At 46.4% G+C, this 20,084-nt stretch overlaps 2 protein-coding genes across 7 annotated transcripts in view; one reads left to right on the top strand and one right to left on the bottom strand.

Annotated features, from left to right (window-relative positions):
* Nucleotides 1–5,420, top strand: part of LOC116948891 (erbin) — a 119,135-nt gene extending 113,715 nt beyond the window's left edge. For all 6 annotated transcript variants that reach the window (XM_032966117.2, XM_032966113.2, XM_032966116.2 and 3 more), the window contains one exon: nucleotides 1,285–5,420. In XM_032966117.2, the coding sequence (XP_032822008.2) occupies nucleotides 1,285–1,380 (96 nt within the window). In that variant the 3' untranslated portion in view covers nucleotides 1,381–5,420. The remainder of the gene's footprint in view (nucleotides 1–1,284) is intronic.
* Nucleotides 5,421–6,282: 862 nt separating this feature from the next.
* LRRC40 (leucine rich repeat containing 40) lies at nucleotides 6,283–19,780 on the bottom strand. The gene is made up of 15 exons (XM_032966119.2): nucleotides 19,454–19,780; nucleotides 16,923–17,107; nucleotides 16,063–16,136; nucleotides 15,352–15,481; nucleotides 14,657–14,780; nucleotides 14,438–14,580; nucleotides 13,691–13,863; nucleotides 12,334–12,424; nucleotides 11,805–11,850; nucleotides 11,438–11,546; nucleotides 10,824–10,931; nucleotides 9,359–9,469; nucleotides 9,056–9,133; nucleotides 8,066–8,251; nucleotides 6,283–7,510 (listed from the first exon to the last, which is right to left on the bottom strand). The coding sequence occupies exons 1-15, from the start codon at nucleotides 19,563–19,565 to the stop codon at nucleotides 7,405–7,407; spliced, it is 1,776 nt and encodes a 591-aa protein (XP_032822010.2). The 5' UTR covers nucleotides 19,566–19,780; the 3' UTR covers nucleotides 6,283–7,404.
* Nucleotides 19,781–20,084: the final 304 nt, after the last annotated feature.

Below are 20,084 nucleotides of genomic sequence, written 5' to 3'. Positions count from 1 at the left end.
CTTCTTAGACGAAAATGTTTTGATCGGAGCGATGCACAATGCAGGTGTATTGGGTTACATCGCGTAAAAATATAAATCTGTTGTTAAACCCGCCACCAGCCGACACGGCCAATTAGTATAGTTTGTCACGTAAACAGAACGTGGCCAATTCTTTACCAGTACAGCACACCGGTGTGTTGGAGAGCAAAGCCACAACATTTACAATCTGGGTACGATGTTTCGCCAGTAATTACAACTAGCTTCACCAGGCAACAGCCAGATCTGTGGAGAAATCCTCCTGTTTTGTTCCTTAAATAGAGGGAGAGATGTGATGACGTAATCTCTGCATCTTTTGCGGAACGCCGGTGAAGACAACAGCTTCATTTGCTTCATTCGGAGTTACTCCCAATTTTCTGGTGTGAAGAAAAGTGTCCTCCCCATAGACGTTAGTCAGTTTAACACGTAGTCTTTCGCAGCCAATATCATCCATAATACACGTTTTTTGGGTTAGGTCGCGTAAATATATAAATGTGTCGTTAAACCCGCCACCACCCGACGCACTGAATGTGCAATTGTAATAAAATGAGCGCATGCTGGTGCGCCGCTCTTTGTTGTGCGTCACGTCGACGGACGTTGGCGACGTCGCGTCACGTCCGTACGTGTGACCACGAATCCTTATCGCTCGTGCCTCAAGTTCTCCTTGTCTCGTTAATCTCTTCTTTCATCTCATTCATCTGAACCCCTCTCTGTGACTCGCCGACCCATTGCTCGACGAGCCACTCCAAAAGCCTTCGCGAGCCAAATCTGGCTCCACAGGCCATCAATGGAGAAACCCTGACCTACTTCGCCAATGAAAACAAACTTTTGAAGTGTTTGATAATCAACGGTGATTGGTCTACGGAATTCGCACAGCCGTGGATAGTCATGTGACCCGTGTGTGATCTGATTGGACGTTGCTTTCCTATTTGTCCACTGGGGAGAGCATTGATCATATTTTTTTACAAACCTACCTGACACTGCAGTCTAAAAGGCTGAATGTCGGGCTTGTAATAATAATGCCTTGATTATGTGACTTAAAATGCTCAATTCATACGCTCACAATTAAACGCATCAAACTGTGTAAGAATATATTGTTATTTGCAAATCACTGAACTGCTGGGGGGAAGGGGGTCGGTGTGGTGAAGGGCGTGAATCGTCACTGGTGTACTATGCACTCCGTAAAACTAAAAAGGGTGTCCGTCTTTTGTCTGTGTGTGTGTGTGTTGTGCGCACGTGTGTTGTGCTGTCACATGGTGCACTCGCCAGGCCAACGGCTACAACTTTGCGGACGTGGCGCACGAGAGGGCCGTTGCGCTGCTCAAGGGCCTGGAGAACCCGGTGGAGTTGGTCGTGCGACGCTAACGCCCGGAGGCGTCGAGGGAAACACACGTGCCTAAACCACACCTCCTCCCTGCCCCTTTCTTTCCCCCTGCCACTACCCCCCACCCGTACCCCCCCACCCACATCCCCCCCCCCAGAAGTTCGTCGGTCATTTATGTTTTTATTCTGGTGTCGATGCCTGTGTGAGGGAAAGTCGCAATAGCAATAATACTGTTTGCTTCCATATCAGCCGTTGCTGTTCAACAACGGTTTTTTTTTAAAGATATATATGTTATATATTATAGAGTGATGATTGGACACAGCTCGGGCGACGGACACTGGGTGAAGTGAGGGGGGTGGGGTAAAGGTCGGATGTCAGGAGCGAGGCGAACGGCAAGACATTCCCTCCCACTCCCAGGCGCGCCGATGAAGGAAGGGAGCTCGCAAGCGAACGACGTTCCTGCGTGAACACCTCCTGTCGCCACGCTCTTCTGTCGCCTCGTTTCTTCTGTCTGTACGGCTCGGTACACTCGGGGCGATCTTCACCGGAAACGCGGTCCACCGCGAGAAAGTCTGGCAACTCGGTACGGCTTTGGCCTAGAGTCGATAAGAGTTTTGTCGAGGCAGTGAAAACGGAGTTTGTTGAAATGTGTGTTTGTGATGAAAAAAAAGATGGTTGGTCTACTGATGTGAGCACGTGCTTTAGTTTTGGTAGTTGTGTAACCTCGTTCTGTAATCTTAAGACAAATGATTTGGTGATGCTGCTGCTGCGTTGTCAGTGGGGGCATGAGCACAATAAAAAAAACTCAACACATTCGTCAATAACACCGCCTTAAAATGAAATGTATATTTAAGGTGGTCTTTTGGCCAATGACCCTTCTTCATAATAACTTTAACTGTGCTATATTTGTTAATTGCGTTTGTGAAAGTTGTATTGTCCTGTTTTATGAGCTATGAAGAAGGGAGACTGCCCGAAACATCACAAATTATAGATATAGATGTTTTTACTTTCAAGGTCAAAGGGCCACAGTGCTAATGACCAATGTTTTGAGTTTTTTTTCTCTTTCCATAACCTTATTAAAATCTGAACTTCCAAATTGCCTACTTGAGGGGAGCAGTGATCAGATAGTGTAACCATGTTTGGGCAACCGATGATTTTTCTTTCCCACCCCCCTTATACAATAACACGTCGCGCGGCCAACTGTTGCTGGCTACGTTTGCCGTAAAGCAAAACGAAGGGGAAAAAAAATCCCTCGGTGTACCCCCGTTGATCTTTCGTTGTCGAAATTGACCAGCGAGGTCCGCTTTAGGTGGTGAGCATTGCCCGCGTTGCCCGCGCGCTCGTGTGAGGAGCCCCCCAGTGTGTGTGTGTGCTTGCGCGTGCCTGTGCGCGTCACGCGGATTGGATGTATAAAATGTTTAAGGCAGCAGCACACGATGAACTATGGGATTCTGAAGCTTCTGCAAAAAAAACAAGTCAATAAAAAAAGGCCAGGCCTGTGGTGGAGGGTAACGGTCACACTTACTGTGAGCACCAAGCGAAGATTAGTATAAATAGCAGCGGTTAAGACATTACCGATACTGTATAGTAGTTTTGTTGTTGTTGCGTGTTTATTTTTTAAAACTTTATATATTCCGGCAAGCAAAAAAAAATTAACATCAATTGTTTCTTACTGTGATAATTTCTTCTCTCGAGGGCATCATCGTGTATATAAAGTTTGCATTAACAGCAACAACTAAAACATACACGCAACGTGTGGCCCAGGACACGAATATCCTCTTGTTGCCTGCCCTAAAACTGCTGCGTTCCCCTCGGTTTGTCTGATCGAAGTTTCAAAGCTGATCAAAAGTAACGGTCGGGCTTGACATTAATTACGGCACTCATCAGGAGCGGCATTGCCTGGGACGTGCAGTCAGGGCACGCATCTACAAGGCATATTCGTTGGGCCGCGTCCGTCTTTGAGTCGGTTTGATGGGTTTGGGTGTTTGTGGGGGGTGGGGGCCGTTGGTACTCGACACCGAGGCACCCGCTCCGAGCCGAGCTCCCAACGCTCCTCCGATGTGACGTGTGCAGCACCGGTCCCTTGTGGCATACCGCACGCGATCGACTTGAGATATAAACACGGGGGGGGGTGGGGTTGAGACGGGCGGAGCACCAGGTATGACGCGAGGGCGGCTCGGGAGGTCCTGGCGTACCTTGGGTACAAAAATCTGGGGGGGGGGAGGGGGGGGCAGCTGAGCCCTGCTACTTCTTGTCGTCGTCTTCTTACGGTACTTCGGATCTACTGCGTAATCGTGCAAGGGGCGCAGCTGCATGCCCGGCGGACATTCTCATATCAATCGTGGTTTCGCAAGAAAAATAAATCCCCCATGCCTGCCCACGTGCTGGGATGGCGGTGCCCTGTATGGCTCTGGTTACCAAGTCCACGTGCTGCTTCCCAGCGACTTGGAAAATATTCGTCAAGAAATGAAGCCGTGGCCCGAGCTTCGGTTTGTTTGGGGAGCACGGTTGGGGCCAGGCTGTTCGGGTTTCACCGGTGCCCGTCGTGATGGATGTTTTTTCCCCGAATAGAGGAATCGATTCTCCACCGGAGTTCTGCAAAACTTGGCCATGGTCTTGTCACGCCCTGTGGGATTGGATGACTTTTTCTGCCTTGCAAGTTGAGCGACGTTCCTATATAATGAAATTGGGGACTATAATGCAAAAATAAATAGCGCATAATTGTTGTGGTCACAGCAATGTGGATGAATGTACCGTCAGTATAAATAGGAAAACAATTGAATTGTGTGACAAGAGTGGACATGCCTTGTAAAGGTTACAATACGGTGCACATCGACTCGATCTCATGGCTCGCAACATCTTGAAGGAGTGTGGCGCATGTGTTTTCAGACGCAGGTTTCTCATTCCAAGTTCAGTAACGAATGCCTGTTGAGCCATCGTTAAATCAACGCACGTTAGGTAGCGAGTGTCGGGAATACCCGATCAGCGAGTCTACCGGATGAGACGAGAGGCATTTTTAAATCACCAAGAGGGGCTTGAGTCTTGCGGTCGTCGTCTGCGTTTGTTTGCTACGAGCTTTGGTAAAAGGGCGATTAATCGAGATATCCCAAGATATTGCCCCACGTTTTTAAGACGCCGTTTTAGTTCCCATTCAGCGCAAGGGGGCAGGAGGACGAGGGAGAAGCATGTGAAGCCGGGGGGGGGGGGGGGGGGAGAGGCAGTGGATGGAGCGGCAGGAGAGGTGGTCGTGTAGAGTCTTGTCTCTGGTCTTGTTTTGTCCTGCTTTTGACAAGTGCCTTCGACAAGTTTGCCTGTCCATGGACGAGGAGGAGAGCAATATTTTTGAAAGAGCCAAAATGATGTACACGCTTAAACAGAAAAAAAAAACTAATTTGTCACGTTACGTTTTTGCAGGTCGAGGGATGTTTGAACGGATTTTGTACTGGAATTAGAAAGTTGTAAAATGAATTAACCCTGCCTGATGAAGAGCTTTCCCAGATGTAATTCGGTGTCTTGGGGTAGTACCAAAACGGCCTGCTTTGCATTTTTACACTCAAGATTTTATTTTGTCGTGTGACTAGAGTCGCTAACCTGTGTAACTAAAGACCTGTGGTTGCATCGGTCGTTCCACTCGCTTATTTCAAGCTCTCCACCACGCATTAACTTTTTTCTGATGTACATAACAAGATGTGATTTTAACCGTGTATTATATTGACGCTTTGTTAACAGGGGTATTATCGCAGGGTGCAGTTTTATAATCACGGAGGGGTTTTTATTATTTACAAATTTGGCTGCTGACACTAGCGTTAATGGAGCACATGCATCAATCGTGGTTTTTTGGTGAATTAATTAATAGACTTGCGGATATCATGTACAACCCATTCTTAGCGATATATGCCTACGCGTGTTTACGTCCATCGTTTTACCTAATCATTTGTACAGGGGAAGCTGGATTTAATGTTCTTTTTCTAATATTTTTCTGGGAACAGGTGTTTTTTTTGTCAAAGCTGTACTGTAAAATTTAGAAGAGGAAAAAAAACAGATGTACAATAAAACATTCCACTGGGAAAAATTGCCCACATTTGCTGTCTGTGGTTGGTGTGCAGTGTTGTTAAACGAGTCTGCAGCGCGCGCTTTTGTGTTTGTCGAAAGTCAAAAGCTCAGGAACGAGTTTGTAAAGTGGTCCTAACACTGAGCCAGCACTGGCCCGAGAGCTTTGCTTCGAACTCGGGGTCGTGTCTCGAGACGCCCATGATTACACCAGGTTAAGCGAGTTAATCCGTTTCGGCTTGCTCACCAATAAACTTAAACAATCTGACTTTACACTCTTGCCGAGTTCATTGTCTAAGAATTTGAAACGGTTTGACATGCAATGAATACTTTATGCAGGGAAAATGAAATCTGTACCCCGAGTGTGGGTAAATAAGCCAACCTAAGTAACCTCAATCGCAGTTCTTTGGCAACATCTTCAAGGGCTGTTAGAGGACAGTGCACTGCTACCGCCAAGACTTCTGAGTGCAAGTGTTCCTCTCATAATATGAGCTGGTAGCACAATATGAATATAATTGGGGGAAACAAACATACATCCTCAAGGACCGTTTAAAACAGTCTGGACTCTGTGAGGCTGTCCTGAGTAATTGACCCTCGGTATATATATATTGGTTGCTAAACAGAAAGCGTTGACATTTGTTGTCACCACGGTTAAACCATCACGTGGCTTTGTCTGAACCCCAATGACTTCAGGTGGCAGTTTACCACAAGCCAGTCCCATGCATGGCTTGTTATAGCCACACTATATTTGGTTCTTCGAGCGATGGATCTACTTGGCTGCCTAACCCAGTGTAAAACTGCTTCTCGTGGCAAGATAAGCTAGAAAATGTGTAAAGAAATGTTGACTTTTAAGCTCAGGACACAGACTGAATCAGTCGCGCAGAACAAGAGCGTTGCTTCATTTGAGTTTTTTTTTTTTTGCAAATCACGCACAGTGGAATTGTGTAAACTTTCATTAGGCATTTTATACATATTTAAAAAAAATCAAATCATCAGCTCTTGTTCAGAGAGACACTGGAGTGACTGTGTATGGCAACGTGCAGAAAATGAACAGTGATTTACCGCACAGTATTCCCGCCCTAACAATGTGGCTCCGCACACAGTTACAAAAGTGGTTCATACGTGGCAAAGGCCATTTCTGTGCCAAAACGAGCTGCTGCGATAATTCTTGCACCAGTGCTGGGCAGACAGGCAAAGGCAGGCAGGCAAGTGGCAGTAATACCCATAATCTTCATGTAAAATGCACATCGGAGTTCATGCAGCCTTCATGAAATACTTGCACTGCTCAGGTCAAGTGGAAGAAGGCATCAACCCTTCGTGTACAGGGCGTTTGAATGCGCACTGGGCATATGAGGCTGAATGGATTGATCAATTTAAAGTTGATTCTGAAACTCGCTCAACTGTCATTGAATCATGCACATAAGACTCAATATTTACGATTAATGCAGATTATATGCAAATTATACTGTTATATCACATGATCACATCCCGCGTCTACATAACTATCAACGGCACAATACAAGACCTAAGTAATTACCATCTTCTGGGGCCATGCTCTGCCACAGGATGATCCACTGGTAGCTGCATAGTTCAAAACAAGAAATGTCTTCTAAAATAACTCCCAACATGGCAGACTATAGATTTTACAAATCAAAGAAATATTGAGACAAGAAAAAATATAAATTTTTGGCGAATCACAACCCTGAATCGTGAAAATTAGTCATAAAAATGTTTGTGGCAGAGGCTGGTCCCTGAGGGACCTTCTCAAAGCCTTATGTACACGTCCATGACCGTGTCAATGGTGGTATTTACTTGAATATTTTTTGTTACGAAGGTACAAAACCTGATATGCAATTACATTTTTTTTGGAGCGGGGGGGGGGGGGTGGTGAATCATCACGTTTACATGCCGTGTGCACACAGTAGTGTGTACACGTACGCTAGTTCACAGGTAAGTGCTGCTCCAGAAGTGCAGAGTGCCAGCCGTGCAGAGTGCCATGCGCACTGGGGCCGCACTTACACGGGGATGCGGTCGCGCAGGTATTCGAGGAGCGTGGCGGTTCCCTTGGAGAGCAGGGCGGGACGCGGTGAGCGGAATCGGTTTCCTCCCAACAGCAGGGACCTGGGGGGGATGGGGTGGGCGGGGGGGGGCGCCTTTTCATACACCAGCACCAAAATTCGCTACCATGGGGGAGCTCGACAGTTAACGTCTGCGTCTCAAGAGGTGGTTTTGCCCTCGCGTCCTATTGCTCGCATCACCAAGTTTCAAAATCGACAGCCGACGGTCAGTCCAATGCCGTATTTTAATCTGTCGGTCTCGGAGATGATAAGTTTAGCATTGGAATGAGGCAGGGCTGCCCAGAGGGTGGGGAAAAAGGGGCGATTTACACGATGCCTTACAAACAAAATTAAAAACTAAACTAACTTTTTTTTACTAGGCAAGGCCCACCGAGCTTTCACTTGGCTTCCTCCTGGCCACAATTGATGGCTCAATTCAGTGACTTATCACGTGGAAATTTCTAGCAGTAGCCAAATACTCTATACAAAGAGAGAACTCCGGGAAACCTCTGAGCTGCCCTTAAGAGTTTTGCAGGTCGACAAAGACACGAACACCTTTTATTAACCATCACGGATAATGATTATCCGAGGGGTGCTACGTCATCTAGCCGACTCTCACCGGAGGCTCACGCAGAGGCCCAGCTGCGGCGGGACGACCGTGATGTCGTTGTTCTGCAGGTCGAGCGTGCCGAGTCGCTCCAGCGACCTCAGCCCCGTCGCGTCGACCACGCCGATCTGGTTGTCGCTCGCCAGCAGCGTCTCCAGCGTGCCCACGCGATACAACACTGGAGGGATCTCGCGGAACCTGCCCCACGCGATACCAATCGCACCCGGGTTATCGCGCGGGGCAAGCCAAGGGGTGTAGTAGGCGAATGGATAAGTGAATGGGGCAAAGGGGACAAGCGAAGTTGAAGCAAAGTGAAAGGACGAGGGCAAGCAGCAGGGCAAGCGATTTGGAGAAGTGGGTGTCGCGCACCGTGTGAGACATCGGTGCACAATCAATACAAGATTTATAACGCGCCATATTCAGCGAGAAGCTGAGACGGAAGTGCGGATGGTACTGAGAAATTTGAACTAAATTAAACGGAAGAGAAAATACATGTTTTCAATCTGGTCTTAAAAGCACCCATATTGTTCCAGCTAACGGAACTTCAATTGGCAGACTGCTCCAGACCAGATGAAATGGCCCATTCTGCTGTCCTAAGCTGCTAAGTGGATTTCACAAACAGCAGGTCCACCGTAGCAGATGAGCGTAGGTTTCGTGATGGTACATATGGGTGGATGCCATTGCTCAGGCAGGTTGGTTGACTGGTTGCCTTTACTATAAAAGCAAGTACAGTACTGCAACCTTCAATTGGACCCCTCTTATGGACTGATAACCAATGCAGCTCCTTCAAAAGGTTTCAAGAGCACGCGAGAGGTGGGGCCAGGCAAACAACTCTGACGAGGAGGGTGTTGTTTTGGACAAGGTGGAAGGCATTTGCCGAGGCCATAATTTAATCCGTACGGCAGAGTTGCAATCGTCAAGGCGAGGGGGCAACTAAACTGCATGCGATGGTATTTGCGACATCCTTATCAATGCAATTTCTGGTGTGCCGTAGAGCCAAACCTGTTGCAGGAGATGATGATGCTCTGCAGTCTGCTTAGTGCTTCCATTTCGTTCGGGAGAGAGCTGAGGGCATTGTTCCTAAAATGAAATTTCATTTAAATTAAAGTTGTGGAAGCCAGAAATAACGACGACATTATTTTTGTATCGAGCAAGTTACAGTACGATTACGATCATTGAAAGATGTATGAATGTTGCACTTCTTTCACACCATACATAGCCAACTGTGCTAATCAGAGGTGTGGGGGATGGAAAAAAATCTTCCAAACCCCACATAAAATACAACACTGCTGGTGCAGCTCTCACCTGAGGTCAAGGTGAGTCAGGTTTCCCAGCATGCACAGCTCTAGCGAGAGGACAGAAATCTTGTTGAATCCGACATTCACGTCCGTCACCATGTCCTTCAGCTCCACGATCCTGCCGTGGACACATTTAGATTCCATGAACGGTGCTGGAGATGCACTCGAAGAAGACCTAACGTGGGTACACTTTGCAAGCGGAGCCGTTTATTTAATCAAAAGAATGCGAAGAGACACACTCATGTCACACAATGCAAAGGACTTCCTCCTTATGACCACATCGGGGGGCATTGGATTCAGTGTCCCCGCCCCCCTCAGGGAACCTGATGATCCAACCAGCGGTGACCGAATTCTGCGAGCTCCAACTCTACGAATCCTGTTCCCAAACACATGTGCTAAATGACTACAAGTGTGGCTTGTAAAAACAACTATGTGCTTCAGACATGGTTTACAAAACAACCGCGTCCTTCTCGGCTCTCAAAGCGGTCCTTATGAGCCTCCAATATTAACAGTGAACCATAAGAATCCATGAGGGTGCTTTATTCTGAGCCTTTGAAAATAACACTGAACCCCAGGGATCTAAATGTGCCTCCTTCTGGATGTCTGGGTCTCAGAAATTAACAATCCATAGGAATCCTGAAGCATACCCCCCTATCTTGTATCTCTGAGCCTCAAGCATTAACAGTGAACCCTAAGTGACCTTAAGTCAAAACTCCTTGAAAAATAATTCGCCAGTGTGGCTTTCCTGCATAAATGGCACAATGATAAATGTTGCATTCAGGTCGTGCACAAATAAATGTATATATCCTTTTATATACAGCTTCTATGCATGTCGCTTATATTTAAATGTCAACATGTTATCACAATGTCTGTGGCACGTTGTGACAACACACAATAGCATGTTGTGCCACAACTGTTTACCTTCTAGTGACAAGATACCAATTATTGAAATGAATATAGATAAACGTAGCGGGAGTGTGCTTAAGCAGTGCAATTGTGTCGACCCGGACTGGTGTCTACTTGGGCTAGTGCAGACATGGGCCGTATACGGCCCGTTGGGCTTTTTAATCCGGCCCGCCGAACTTGTCCAAATATTATTATTAAATTAAATTTTCCCCTTCTCCTGTAATGCCCCCATTTCCCCATTAGATGGCGTACTTTGACCGGAAGTTACGACATGTTTTTGTATTGTTCATGTTCGTGCAATTTGTTAAATAGCCTTGCAAATAAATGCTTTGCTACCTGTTAAAAGGCCAAATCCTTTCATGTAATGATTTTTACATGTCATTTCTATTAGTTCACACAAACACTCCATCCACCTGTTCCTGGCCCGGCCCCTCTTTCAAAGTTTAGAACCCATTGTGGCCCGCGAGTCAAAAAATTTGCCCACCCCTGGGCTAGTGTCTACCTGGGCTTCTGTTTACCAGAGCTGGCGTCTACCTGGGCTAGTGTCCACCTGAGCTGGCGTTTACCTGGGAGGGATGGTGCTCAGTTGGTTCTTGCTGAAGTCCACGGCCGTCACTGTGCTCCCTCGGATGGCTTCGAACACCTCGTCGGGAATATCAGCAGCCTTCTTCCCACTGCATTCCCCAAGCCACCACCACCGTCAAGTCATTGTCCTTAATTTAGCCACGTGAAGGCCAAGAATAGTCATTTGAAACAAAATAACACTTACGTAATCGCCACCAACTGCCTATACCAGCGGGCGGCAACCAAAATAATAAGAGCATTTTTTTTTCAAATTCGTAAAAAAAACAAATCAATATATTAGGAGCAACAATGCATGTGAATACGAGAAGGTCCCCAATAATCACGTCACGAAGCGGTCCTTAAAGAACTAGATTCAGCTCCGGAGCTACAGGTTGCTGACCCATGGCCTATACCTTCAAGGGCTATTTTTTTTTCAGGATCAACCCCCTCAAAAACTGCTTGGCTTCCAAGATCTGACGAAATTGGCAGATGCATGCTGGATGACCTGGCCAAGGGTACACACGTCCCTTTTACGTGGATGTGATGGGAGAAATTAAGCCGAATAAAACAGCGAGGTTTCGGAGGTTCACGTGGTGACGCTGATGAACGCACTTGCCTGTAGTGCAGAGCTTTCTGCACGCTGATGGTGAAGGCGTTGATGCCTCCCTGGCTCGGCAGGGTCATGGCCGTCACCGTATCAGGGCTGTCCTCGCTCCCGGTGGGCTCTGCAGGTTTCATAGTCCTCCGGTCGTTTTTTACGTCGACAAGAAGCCCGTTTTGATGAGACGTCACGTTAAGGGTAGCAAAAGGCGGGGCGCCACGTGGATTTAACATGCAACTATTAAACTCCAGCGTGCTCCAAATCAACGGCGCTCCGCTATACATGTGCCTCGACTGCAGCTATGGCGTCCGTGGTATTTCCGAGTGCGGTTTAACAAGACAAGAAATAAATGTGCGCTGCTGCTGCTGCTGCACAAGCTTACCCTCTATCCTGCTCCGCAGGAACTTTAGGATTTCTTGTGTTCCTCTCTGGAATGTTGAATATACAGTTTAGGATAAATCATGAATATGAATGCGGTTATGTGATGCTTTCCAACATGTGCATGTTCTCAGAATGGAAGCCGATGGATAGCTGTCATGGCAAAATACATTTGCATATTTGGAAATATTCCTTTTTGCTCTCCAGGTCTCCAAATTTTGCCCAACCAATTGATATATTTGCGTTGTTTTCAATAGGGAAAGTCCCTAATGGCAACACAACTTTAAGACTACATGTTCATTCATATTGGATGTTTTTTTACGAGCATTAGTGCCTCCCCGTTCCAGTGGGATAGACAGAGCTAATGCATAAACGCTTTGAACTTGAGTTGGAAAGCGTTAAAATTGCATCCAACATCAAACAAACCTGAATTATATTGGGCGCATGCACACACGCTGCTGCTATGGACACACAATGCAGTTGGGATGCAGTGTTTGTTCCATATCCATTGACAAAAACAACGGAAAGCTTACGTTGATGATGTCTCGGCGAATGGCCCGCAATGGGTTTCCCTCTAGAGCGAGGGATTTCAGTTTCCCGAGGTTTCCCAGTGCGTTAGGCAGGCTGCATGGCACGCAAGCAAAAGCACAAAGCCCCAACATGTTCATCGTGCAGTCGTTCGCAATTAGCCGGCACCTTTTTTAAAATATTACACGTGTATGTCCATGAAAAGTGAGCACATTTTGTTCAAGCGTACTTGCATTCAGAGCTCACGCGGCAAGTTCCCAGGGATTGTAGCTTTGCAAGGAGAGATATAACGATGAAGCGACAGAAATGATGGTAACACCAATCCAGAAGTTGAACACGAAATTTAACACTCTTCTGAAATTCGTGGTCCGCCAGGAAGTGTCTGTGTTTTTGGCCTGACTGGATGTGCTTCACATAATTTTTCTCAGGTTTGTTGAATTCTTGTGTCTCATCTCCTTGTTGTATTTACCTCCATGATTTGTTCTTGACACCTGATGAAGATCGCTTGTGTTGTGATCGAAACGTCGTGATTGTTTTGTTTTAATATAATTTTATAGTATTTCTACATACGTGACTTTACCGAAAGAACCAATGAGTAACAATACATCAATTGAATCGTGCACTTAAGATTTGTTCTTGTATCTAACCAGCAGCCATGACCGTCCATCTGTCCGCCGACCCCAGGCAGCCAGCACAACTTTTCTGTAACATGTATGATATAATTATTTAATTTTTAATAGATTCCAAAGTATCACACCACGATAGATTCTCCATGTACAATAACAGAGGAGGTTAAACAGGTAGAACGTGATTTTCCGTTTCTGTGACTGGCTAAATTGTCAGTTTGTCATCGTGATTCAATGACTGAATCTGTCTCGTCTCGTCTTTACCGTCTTCTTTCTAGCCATTCCAATTGAATTAATTTGTCCTATGTCATTATTTTTCTTTTACGGTTTGTTCCATATTGTTCGCTCTAACAGCCTAGATGGAACATTATCGTACAATTTGCAATTTCTCTGATGAATTGTATACAATTGACCAGAGGAGAAAAACTTTTCACCGTGGCAAAACTGCATTATAGTTTCGGCACGCTCGGGCGTCTTCTTGTTGTCTTCCAAGTTACTTTTGTGCAGTCAATGCACACAGTCCTCGAGTCATAAAAGTCTCGTGTCGGCTAATGCGTGACCCACCAAAGGCATTTGAACATCCCATTCGGCCCTGAGTAAGGAAAAGTATCCCCACCCCTGCCAAAATATGTTGTGCTAATGTGTGACCCACCAAAAGGTTATGTAAAAGTCATATTAAGTCATCATTAAGGCCACAAAGGTCCCGCCACCTCTGCCTCACGGCAGCAGTGATCACCTGCTGATGTCGTTGTTGGTGAGGTCGAGGCGCTCCAGACCGTGCAGAAGCGTCACCTCGTCCGGCAGCTCCTTCAACTTGTTGTCCCTCAGGTCCAGCACGCTGATGGCACCCAGCGGACGTAGGTGCTCAGGTCCCAGCTCGCTGATCTGATTGTTCCCCACGTGCAGCTCCTGCGAAGGCACAGATACCCTCAGCTGTACTCTACCACGTGCAGTAGTGCGGACGTGCAATCCTGCGTCGTTCAACTCCTGTTACGCATTCAACGATTTACCGCCCTCAACCCACCACCCATCACCACCACCACGTTGATAAATTGTTATGATTTGACATCACAATCCTATTCCTTTAAAAACAAATCTAATTCATAACCATCTCATTTGTATTGTTCCTCATTTGTTTGTATTTAGTTTCGTATAAAATGTATCAGTTTGACCCTCGTGTGGCGCACATCATGCCGAGTGGCAGGGCAGGTGGAAACATGTTGCCTCTCCTACTGTGTGTGGAGCAGACGTCACTTCAAAGGATCTAAGAGGAGGCTCTGTGATATCCATTTGCATGGGTTGTTCCCCAACATGAAGGGGTTACACTGCCCTGCCATAAATGCAAATGGATACTTCATCTCAAGACATGGTGCTGATCGCACAATCGGCACGATCGCGCAATCGGTTGGGATAAAATTGGAGAAAGGATTTTTTTTTTTTGTAACCCAGCTACCTCTTCCCATTGCTGGGAAGCACACATCACCTTGAGGGCTGCACAATTGTGCAGCTCGGGTAGGCTCTTCAGCCGGTTGTGCCTCAGGTAGAGCTGTTGCAGGGAAGCCATGCCACCCAGCGCTGCTGGAACGCTCTCAAGCAGGTTGTGGGTGGCTTCCAGCTGACACAGACCTGTGGCAGAGGCACGCAAGTCAGACGCAACCTGTCCATCCACCGCCCGTGCGTGTAGTGGGGGCGCCGCCGTTACCCTTCATGCTTTTAATCTCGGTCGGCAGCTCCCTGAGCTTGTTCTCAGCGACGTTCAGTTTGGTGACCCGCGTCAGTTTTCCCAGAGTGCCCGGGAGAGCTGTCAACCGATTGGAGGAGAGGTCCTGGTAGAGAGCAGATCGTAAGCTCTTCAGATGAAATGTATATAAGTTGAAACATACAAACTATAAGCAATATTTATAATATTCGTAAAGGATTGGCTAGCGGAATAGCTGAGTTGACAGGCAGTACAACTACACCCCGGGACTCATGGGCCAGAGGGGCGCAGGTGCTAGGCCACAAAGAGGGGGGAAATTCGACAGGGGGCACCATTTCATTCCTCATAGCAGGACGCATGCCATCCACGCTACACCAATGGACTTCACATTCAAATGCGTTAATCAAGCAAACGAGGAGAGTACAAGGTTCAAGGAACAAATGCAAATTAGACAGCCAATTGGTGTTTGTAAAAAGTGGGCTAGGGCAAGACACAATGCTTCAGGTGATGATTATAAAGATGGAGTGATGCGATAGGTTTACACACACAGGAGTCAGACTGTGGCAACGCAGAGCCATGAAGTATTCTAACAGCATGGTAAGGCCTTCGTCCAGCAGTCGAAGATGATGATGGTGATTAGGATCCTACAAATCAGAAGCAAAATGTGTAATGTATTTTCGAGCAGGAATATCCCTCACCAGCTCTTCGAGGCGTGCCAGGTTTCCTATGTTGTTAGAAATTCCCTCCAGTTCATTGTGCTCCACATGCAGGCTCAGAAGGCTGCTAATTGCCCACAGGCTCTCGGGCAGGGTCTGCAGCTTGTTGTGGCTGCAGAACAAAAAGGACATTTCACTTTGTTGTTGATGTTTCTCACATTACAAAAAAATGCAGAAATGAATTCAACTACCACACTGAATGTATGTTGCTTCTGAATACAGTGTCTGGGTACTGTTGTGAAAAGTAAAGAGTTGTGTTTGACGTTCCTTTGTTATACGATGATTATAAGCCGTTCATAAATATATAGGCAGTTCTTCAAATTAGGCAACCTCAGTCGAAATTTGTAAATCATCCTTATAATACATGCGGGGTGTCATTTTGAATATGATCATCCATAGTTGTATAAATATGGCTTATTGATATGTCAATGGATTGACACCTACACCAAACTGAACGCACAATCACAATTCTAGCGTGGATAAAAATGACCATTCGTAAATGTCCAACACCATGGTATTTCATCATAAGATTTCTCCCTCATCAAATTATTTCTACCTGAATTATGGTCCAAACAGGTTGAAACATTACTGGCCAGGGGAAAGCCACTTGGATGTTTATATTAACGATGAACCACATCAGTAATGTCTAAAAATTGTGGAACTGCCCTTATACATGCGATGCAGTTGCCACACCTGACATTCAGCTTCTGCAGGTTAACCAGTTCTCCCAGCACTTGTGGCAACTCAGTCAGCTGGTTGTCATGTACCTATTATAGGCAAGTGAGGGATACAACATCATAAACTATTACAATAATGCAATGGAGGTGAAGCCAAGCAGCACTTGTCAATGCAAACATTGGCATTCATGAGTGAAATTAAGCACGGACACAAGACTGTTATTTGACTGGCCTTGATTAACAAAGAATCGTCCAACCAGCGTTTAAAGCCACCCCTGTAGTGCAATAATACTGTGATTTTCGCTTGTAACCTATTTAATGCAAACACTAGCTTGTCTGTATCATCTGACTTAACTAAACAACACACGTACAATAACAGGTTATTATTCAGTGCATCACTTTGACCACGACACCTTCCCCTCTTGCAACATGGCAGGAGATGGGGGTCCTGTAAACACCAAGGGCCAGATTAATATCTTGACAACACTGCCAAAAACACATCTTTCAATTTAACCCTATGCATTGCAAAGGAGACATTGGTATATTTTGCCAAATAAATCTCACAGAAGCGAATACTGTCATTGCTAACACGTGACTTGGGCCCCAAAATTGAAATCCAGCTCATCACTTTGACCTCCGAGCCACACGGCCGCCTATTACAGTTCCCCATTCACTTTTAACAGCGCATCATGGACATGTCTGCATGTATGTAGAACTTATTTCGCACAGTACGTAGCCAACCATGCTAATCGGAGGTTTGGGATTAGAATCGTATAAGAATTACTACAACCGCACTGAGTTCGTATTAGAATTACACTGCGCTCGTATGTATGTATGTATGCAATGTCGTATGTGTGTTGAACTTCTTTCACCGACGTCAAGCACAGTGAGCGCGGGCAGCAGCTGCAGGTCGTCGGAGAGGGCCCGCAGGCGGTTGGAGGCGAGGATGAGCTTCGTGAGGTCGGCCTGCTCCCACCAGCGCTCACCGGACGCTCCGAACACCACCCCTCGCGCTACCTCCTCAGGCGGGTCCACGTTGATGCGCCACACCGCCAGTGGCACTGGGCCGGGAGGGAAGGGTTGCGAGCAGAACGGTGTATGGATCGCAGGGTGGGGATTTGGTCATTTATCCGTCTCATTGGCAGTGCCACCAGTATATAAATTGTGAGGGGGAGCTCACCTGCCTCTGTGGGGGAGAGGTTAGGCTAAGGTGCTGAGAGTTGGGGCTTAGGTAATGCCATGTGTCTCAGGTGATTCTAGTAAAAAAATGGGATTTTCTTCATACAGATGCACTGAGCAGCTTTTACATTTGAACGTTATGGGTTAGAATCCCCTGAACGTGTATACTTCCTGTCAAGTTGCACTCCCTAGTCTTCTATTTCCTCCGACAAGGCAGTTCTCCACTATACAATGCTGTTTTTTAACATAACCACTCTATAGTGAAGAACAAGCACACCGCTGCGGGAAATCTATAGTAGTTGCCTGATTGACAAGACTGGCTGCGCCATGGGAATGTGTAATTTCTATCACTGGCTTGGTGCAGGCATCCAATTGGGAGGAACAATGTCCCGTGGCTTGCCATTTGAAATTTTGTTTACAATGGGTAAAGGGTAGAAAGTCAGGCATGGGGACATGGGCACATGGGTAGTGGTGGAAAAATCAATATTCTTTAACTAGGGTCAAGGTAAGCTTATGTAAATGTAGGAAAGATGAGCAGTGTATACTGTAATTAATTCGTTTCTACATACTATACAAAATTCATGGATCGCATATGAATTAAAATGTATGAACAAGTACTGTGTGTACATATTGGACGTTGAGAGACGAGATATTAAAAATACAAATCTGTACTATAACATTTATCGTCCTTTGTCAACCCAGTGCTCTCCCGACACGGTCCAGTGCTGCCGTTGCCCATCTGAACTCCTGCACCCGAATCCATCGATTCGTCTCCACGGTGGTCGTCATCCCTCTAAGGACGAGTTCCCACTTTTTGGCTGGCTGAAATTCCATCACCGGTCTCGTCCATTGGCCTAGCGAAGTGTTCTGCCCAAGCCAATTTTATTTGTAATTGTCAATGATGTGTCAGGTTTTTGGTTTACTCCCCCCTGATTCACGTATTCCTTCCACTTCCCTGTCGCCCGGTGTAATTAAAAGCAGGCATCTGAGCATCTCTCTCTCTCTCCACGTCTCTCCGTGCGCTTTTCAGCTTTTGAACAAATTTTCTCTGCTAAGAATCGCGGCACAAAATTACCATGTGGCTTAATCCCAAACACAAGCAGGGAGCAGTGTGTCTGTGCTTATTATCCATATCCATCGTTAACAAGACGGTCACAACTACAGCGCGCGCGTTCAGATGATGCGCTTCTGCGGCCGTCTGGAACGCTCTTCTTCATCTTTGGTTCTTTCGGTAAAGTCACCACGTAGAATGAGAATAAAATAATAAAATAACACAATAAAATTATCACGACGTTTCGGCCACAACGCAAGCGGCCGAAACGTCGTGATAATGTTATTGTGTTATTTTATTCTCATTCTACGTGGTGACTTTACCGAAAGAACCAAAGAAGGTGAATCCTTGCAGTCACGAAAGCTTTAAATCGAAATTTAACGATCTTTCTTGCTGACATTAGGAAGCCATTGGGAGCTGTGCACTTTTAAACCACCTTGATAGACAAACTAACTTCTTTAGAATCACTTTTTGTGTTCTGTTTGTTGTCCTTCCCCCGCATCTCCGATTAGCACGGTTGGCTACGTACGGTGCGAAAGAAGTTCGACTTTCGAAATTTTTGAAACCATATTTTTGAAGGAAAATGTAAAAAAAAAAGTCAAATTATGGCCGCATTTGTGTTTGTATGTTGGTCACACAATCTGTAAAATATCCATCGTTAGTGTTGCTTAATATTTAATCAGTTACATCATCCGCAAATTCCTATACTTCCCTGCACTGCATTATGAACTGCAAGAACACTGCGTTTTGCAATAATTACCAAACCAAATCTTAGATTATAAAAAGTGGTTAATTTCTCTCGACCGCATTAATGTATTCGCAGATGCATTACAGGTCATAAGAAAGGATGTTCGTACTGCACACGATGATTAATGCTTAAATAACGGACCGCAATGACCGTAACAAACTTCGACACATATAATTACAAAACCCCCCCCAAAAAAATATAAATCACAGCCGTTACATAAAGCACATACCGTCACTGCATACGTCGATAAACGACTATTAATGCATCACAGGAATCTCAACGTCTAAAGTACGATGTATAAACGTGACATAACATGCCGAGGCCTTGTTACGCAGTTCACAGGAGCCTGCCGACCACGCCGCTCGCCTAGCGACCCAAGCCGGCCCGGGCCGCACGCTGGCCCCGTCCGGTCGCCGCCCGTTCGCTCACCTTCGCCGAGCCCGCGGCCCGCCAGGTTGAGCTGCCCGCTCGTCCTCGCCGCCCTGAGGAGGCCCTGGGGCACGGTGGCCTCGTCGGGGGGGCCTCGACGAGCTCGGGACATCGCTGCTGCTGCTACGGGCGGCGTGAGACGAGGTGGAGGAGACGAGTGCCTGCGGATGAATGAGGTGAATGAGGTGGCGGTGGTGGTGTTTATGTCGCCGGTGATGGTAGCAGCAGCAGCGGGAGGAGGAGGGCGAAGTGAGAGTCACCACCCTCGGGGTGGTGTTACAGATTGGTAACAATTGTAATTGGTACATGACAGAGGTGGGGTGAGGTAGGGTGGTGGTGGGTGGGGTGGGTATCGCATAAATATAAATGTGTTGTTAAACCCGACACAATTAGTAAGTTTTGTCACGTAAACAGAACGTGGCCAATTCGTTACCAGCACAGCAACACAGGTGTGTTGGAGAGCCAAATGCGCAACATTTACACTCTGAGTCCGACGTTTCGCCAGTAATTACAAGTAGCATTATCAGTTTTGCAGTTTTCATTTATTTGGTATAGCCCTGTGAGCCATTCGGCTCTTGAATCGGGTGCAACCGCAACAAACAAAAAACAAGAACAAGAAAACATCTTAAAG

This window comes from Petromyzon marinus, chromosome 35 (genome assembly GCF_048934315.1).
Source record: "Petromyzon marinus isolate PM22_M1 ecotype Great Lakes invasive population chromosome 35, UKy_Petmar_22M1.pri1.0, whole genome shotgun sequence".
NCBI classification, from domain to species: Eukaryota; Metazoa; Chordata; class Hyperoartia; order Petromyzontiformes; family Petromyzontidae; genus Petromyzon; species Petromyzon marinus.
Note: the sequence above shows the minus strand (reverse complement) of the source record. Positions and strands in the feature narration are given on the sequence as shown.

Excerpts from the sequence above, each read along its gene's own strand:
- LRRC40 (XM_032966119.2), bottom strand. The coding sequence starts at position 19,565 with ATGTCCCGAGCTCGTCGAGGCCCCCCCGACGAGGCCACCGTGCCCCAG. Across the intron at positions 14,581-14,656 it reads CGAGATTAAAAGCATGAAGG|GTCTGTGTCAGCTGGAAGCC; the intron begins GTAACGGCGGCG and ends CCTCTGCCACAG. Across the intron at positions 9,134-9,358 it reads CTGACTCACCTTGACCTCAG|GAACAATGCCCTCAGCTCTC; the intron begins GTGAGAGCTGCA and ends ATTTCATTTTAG.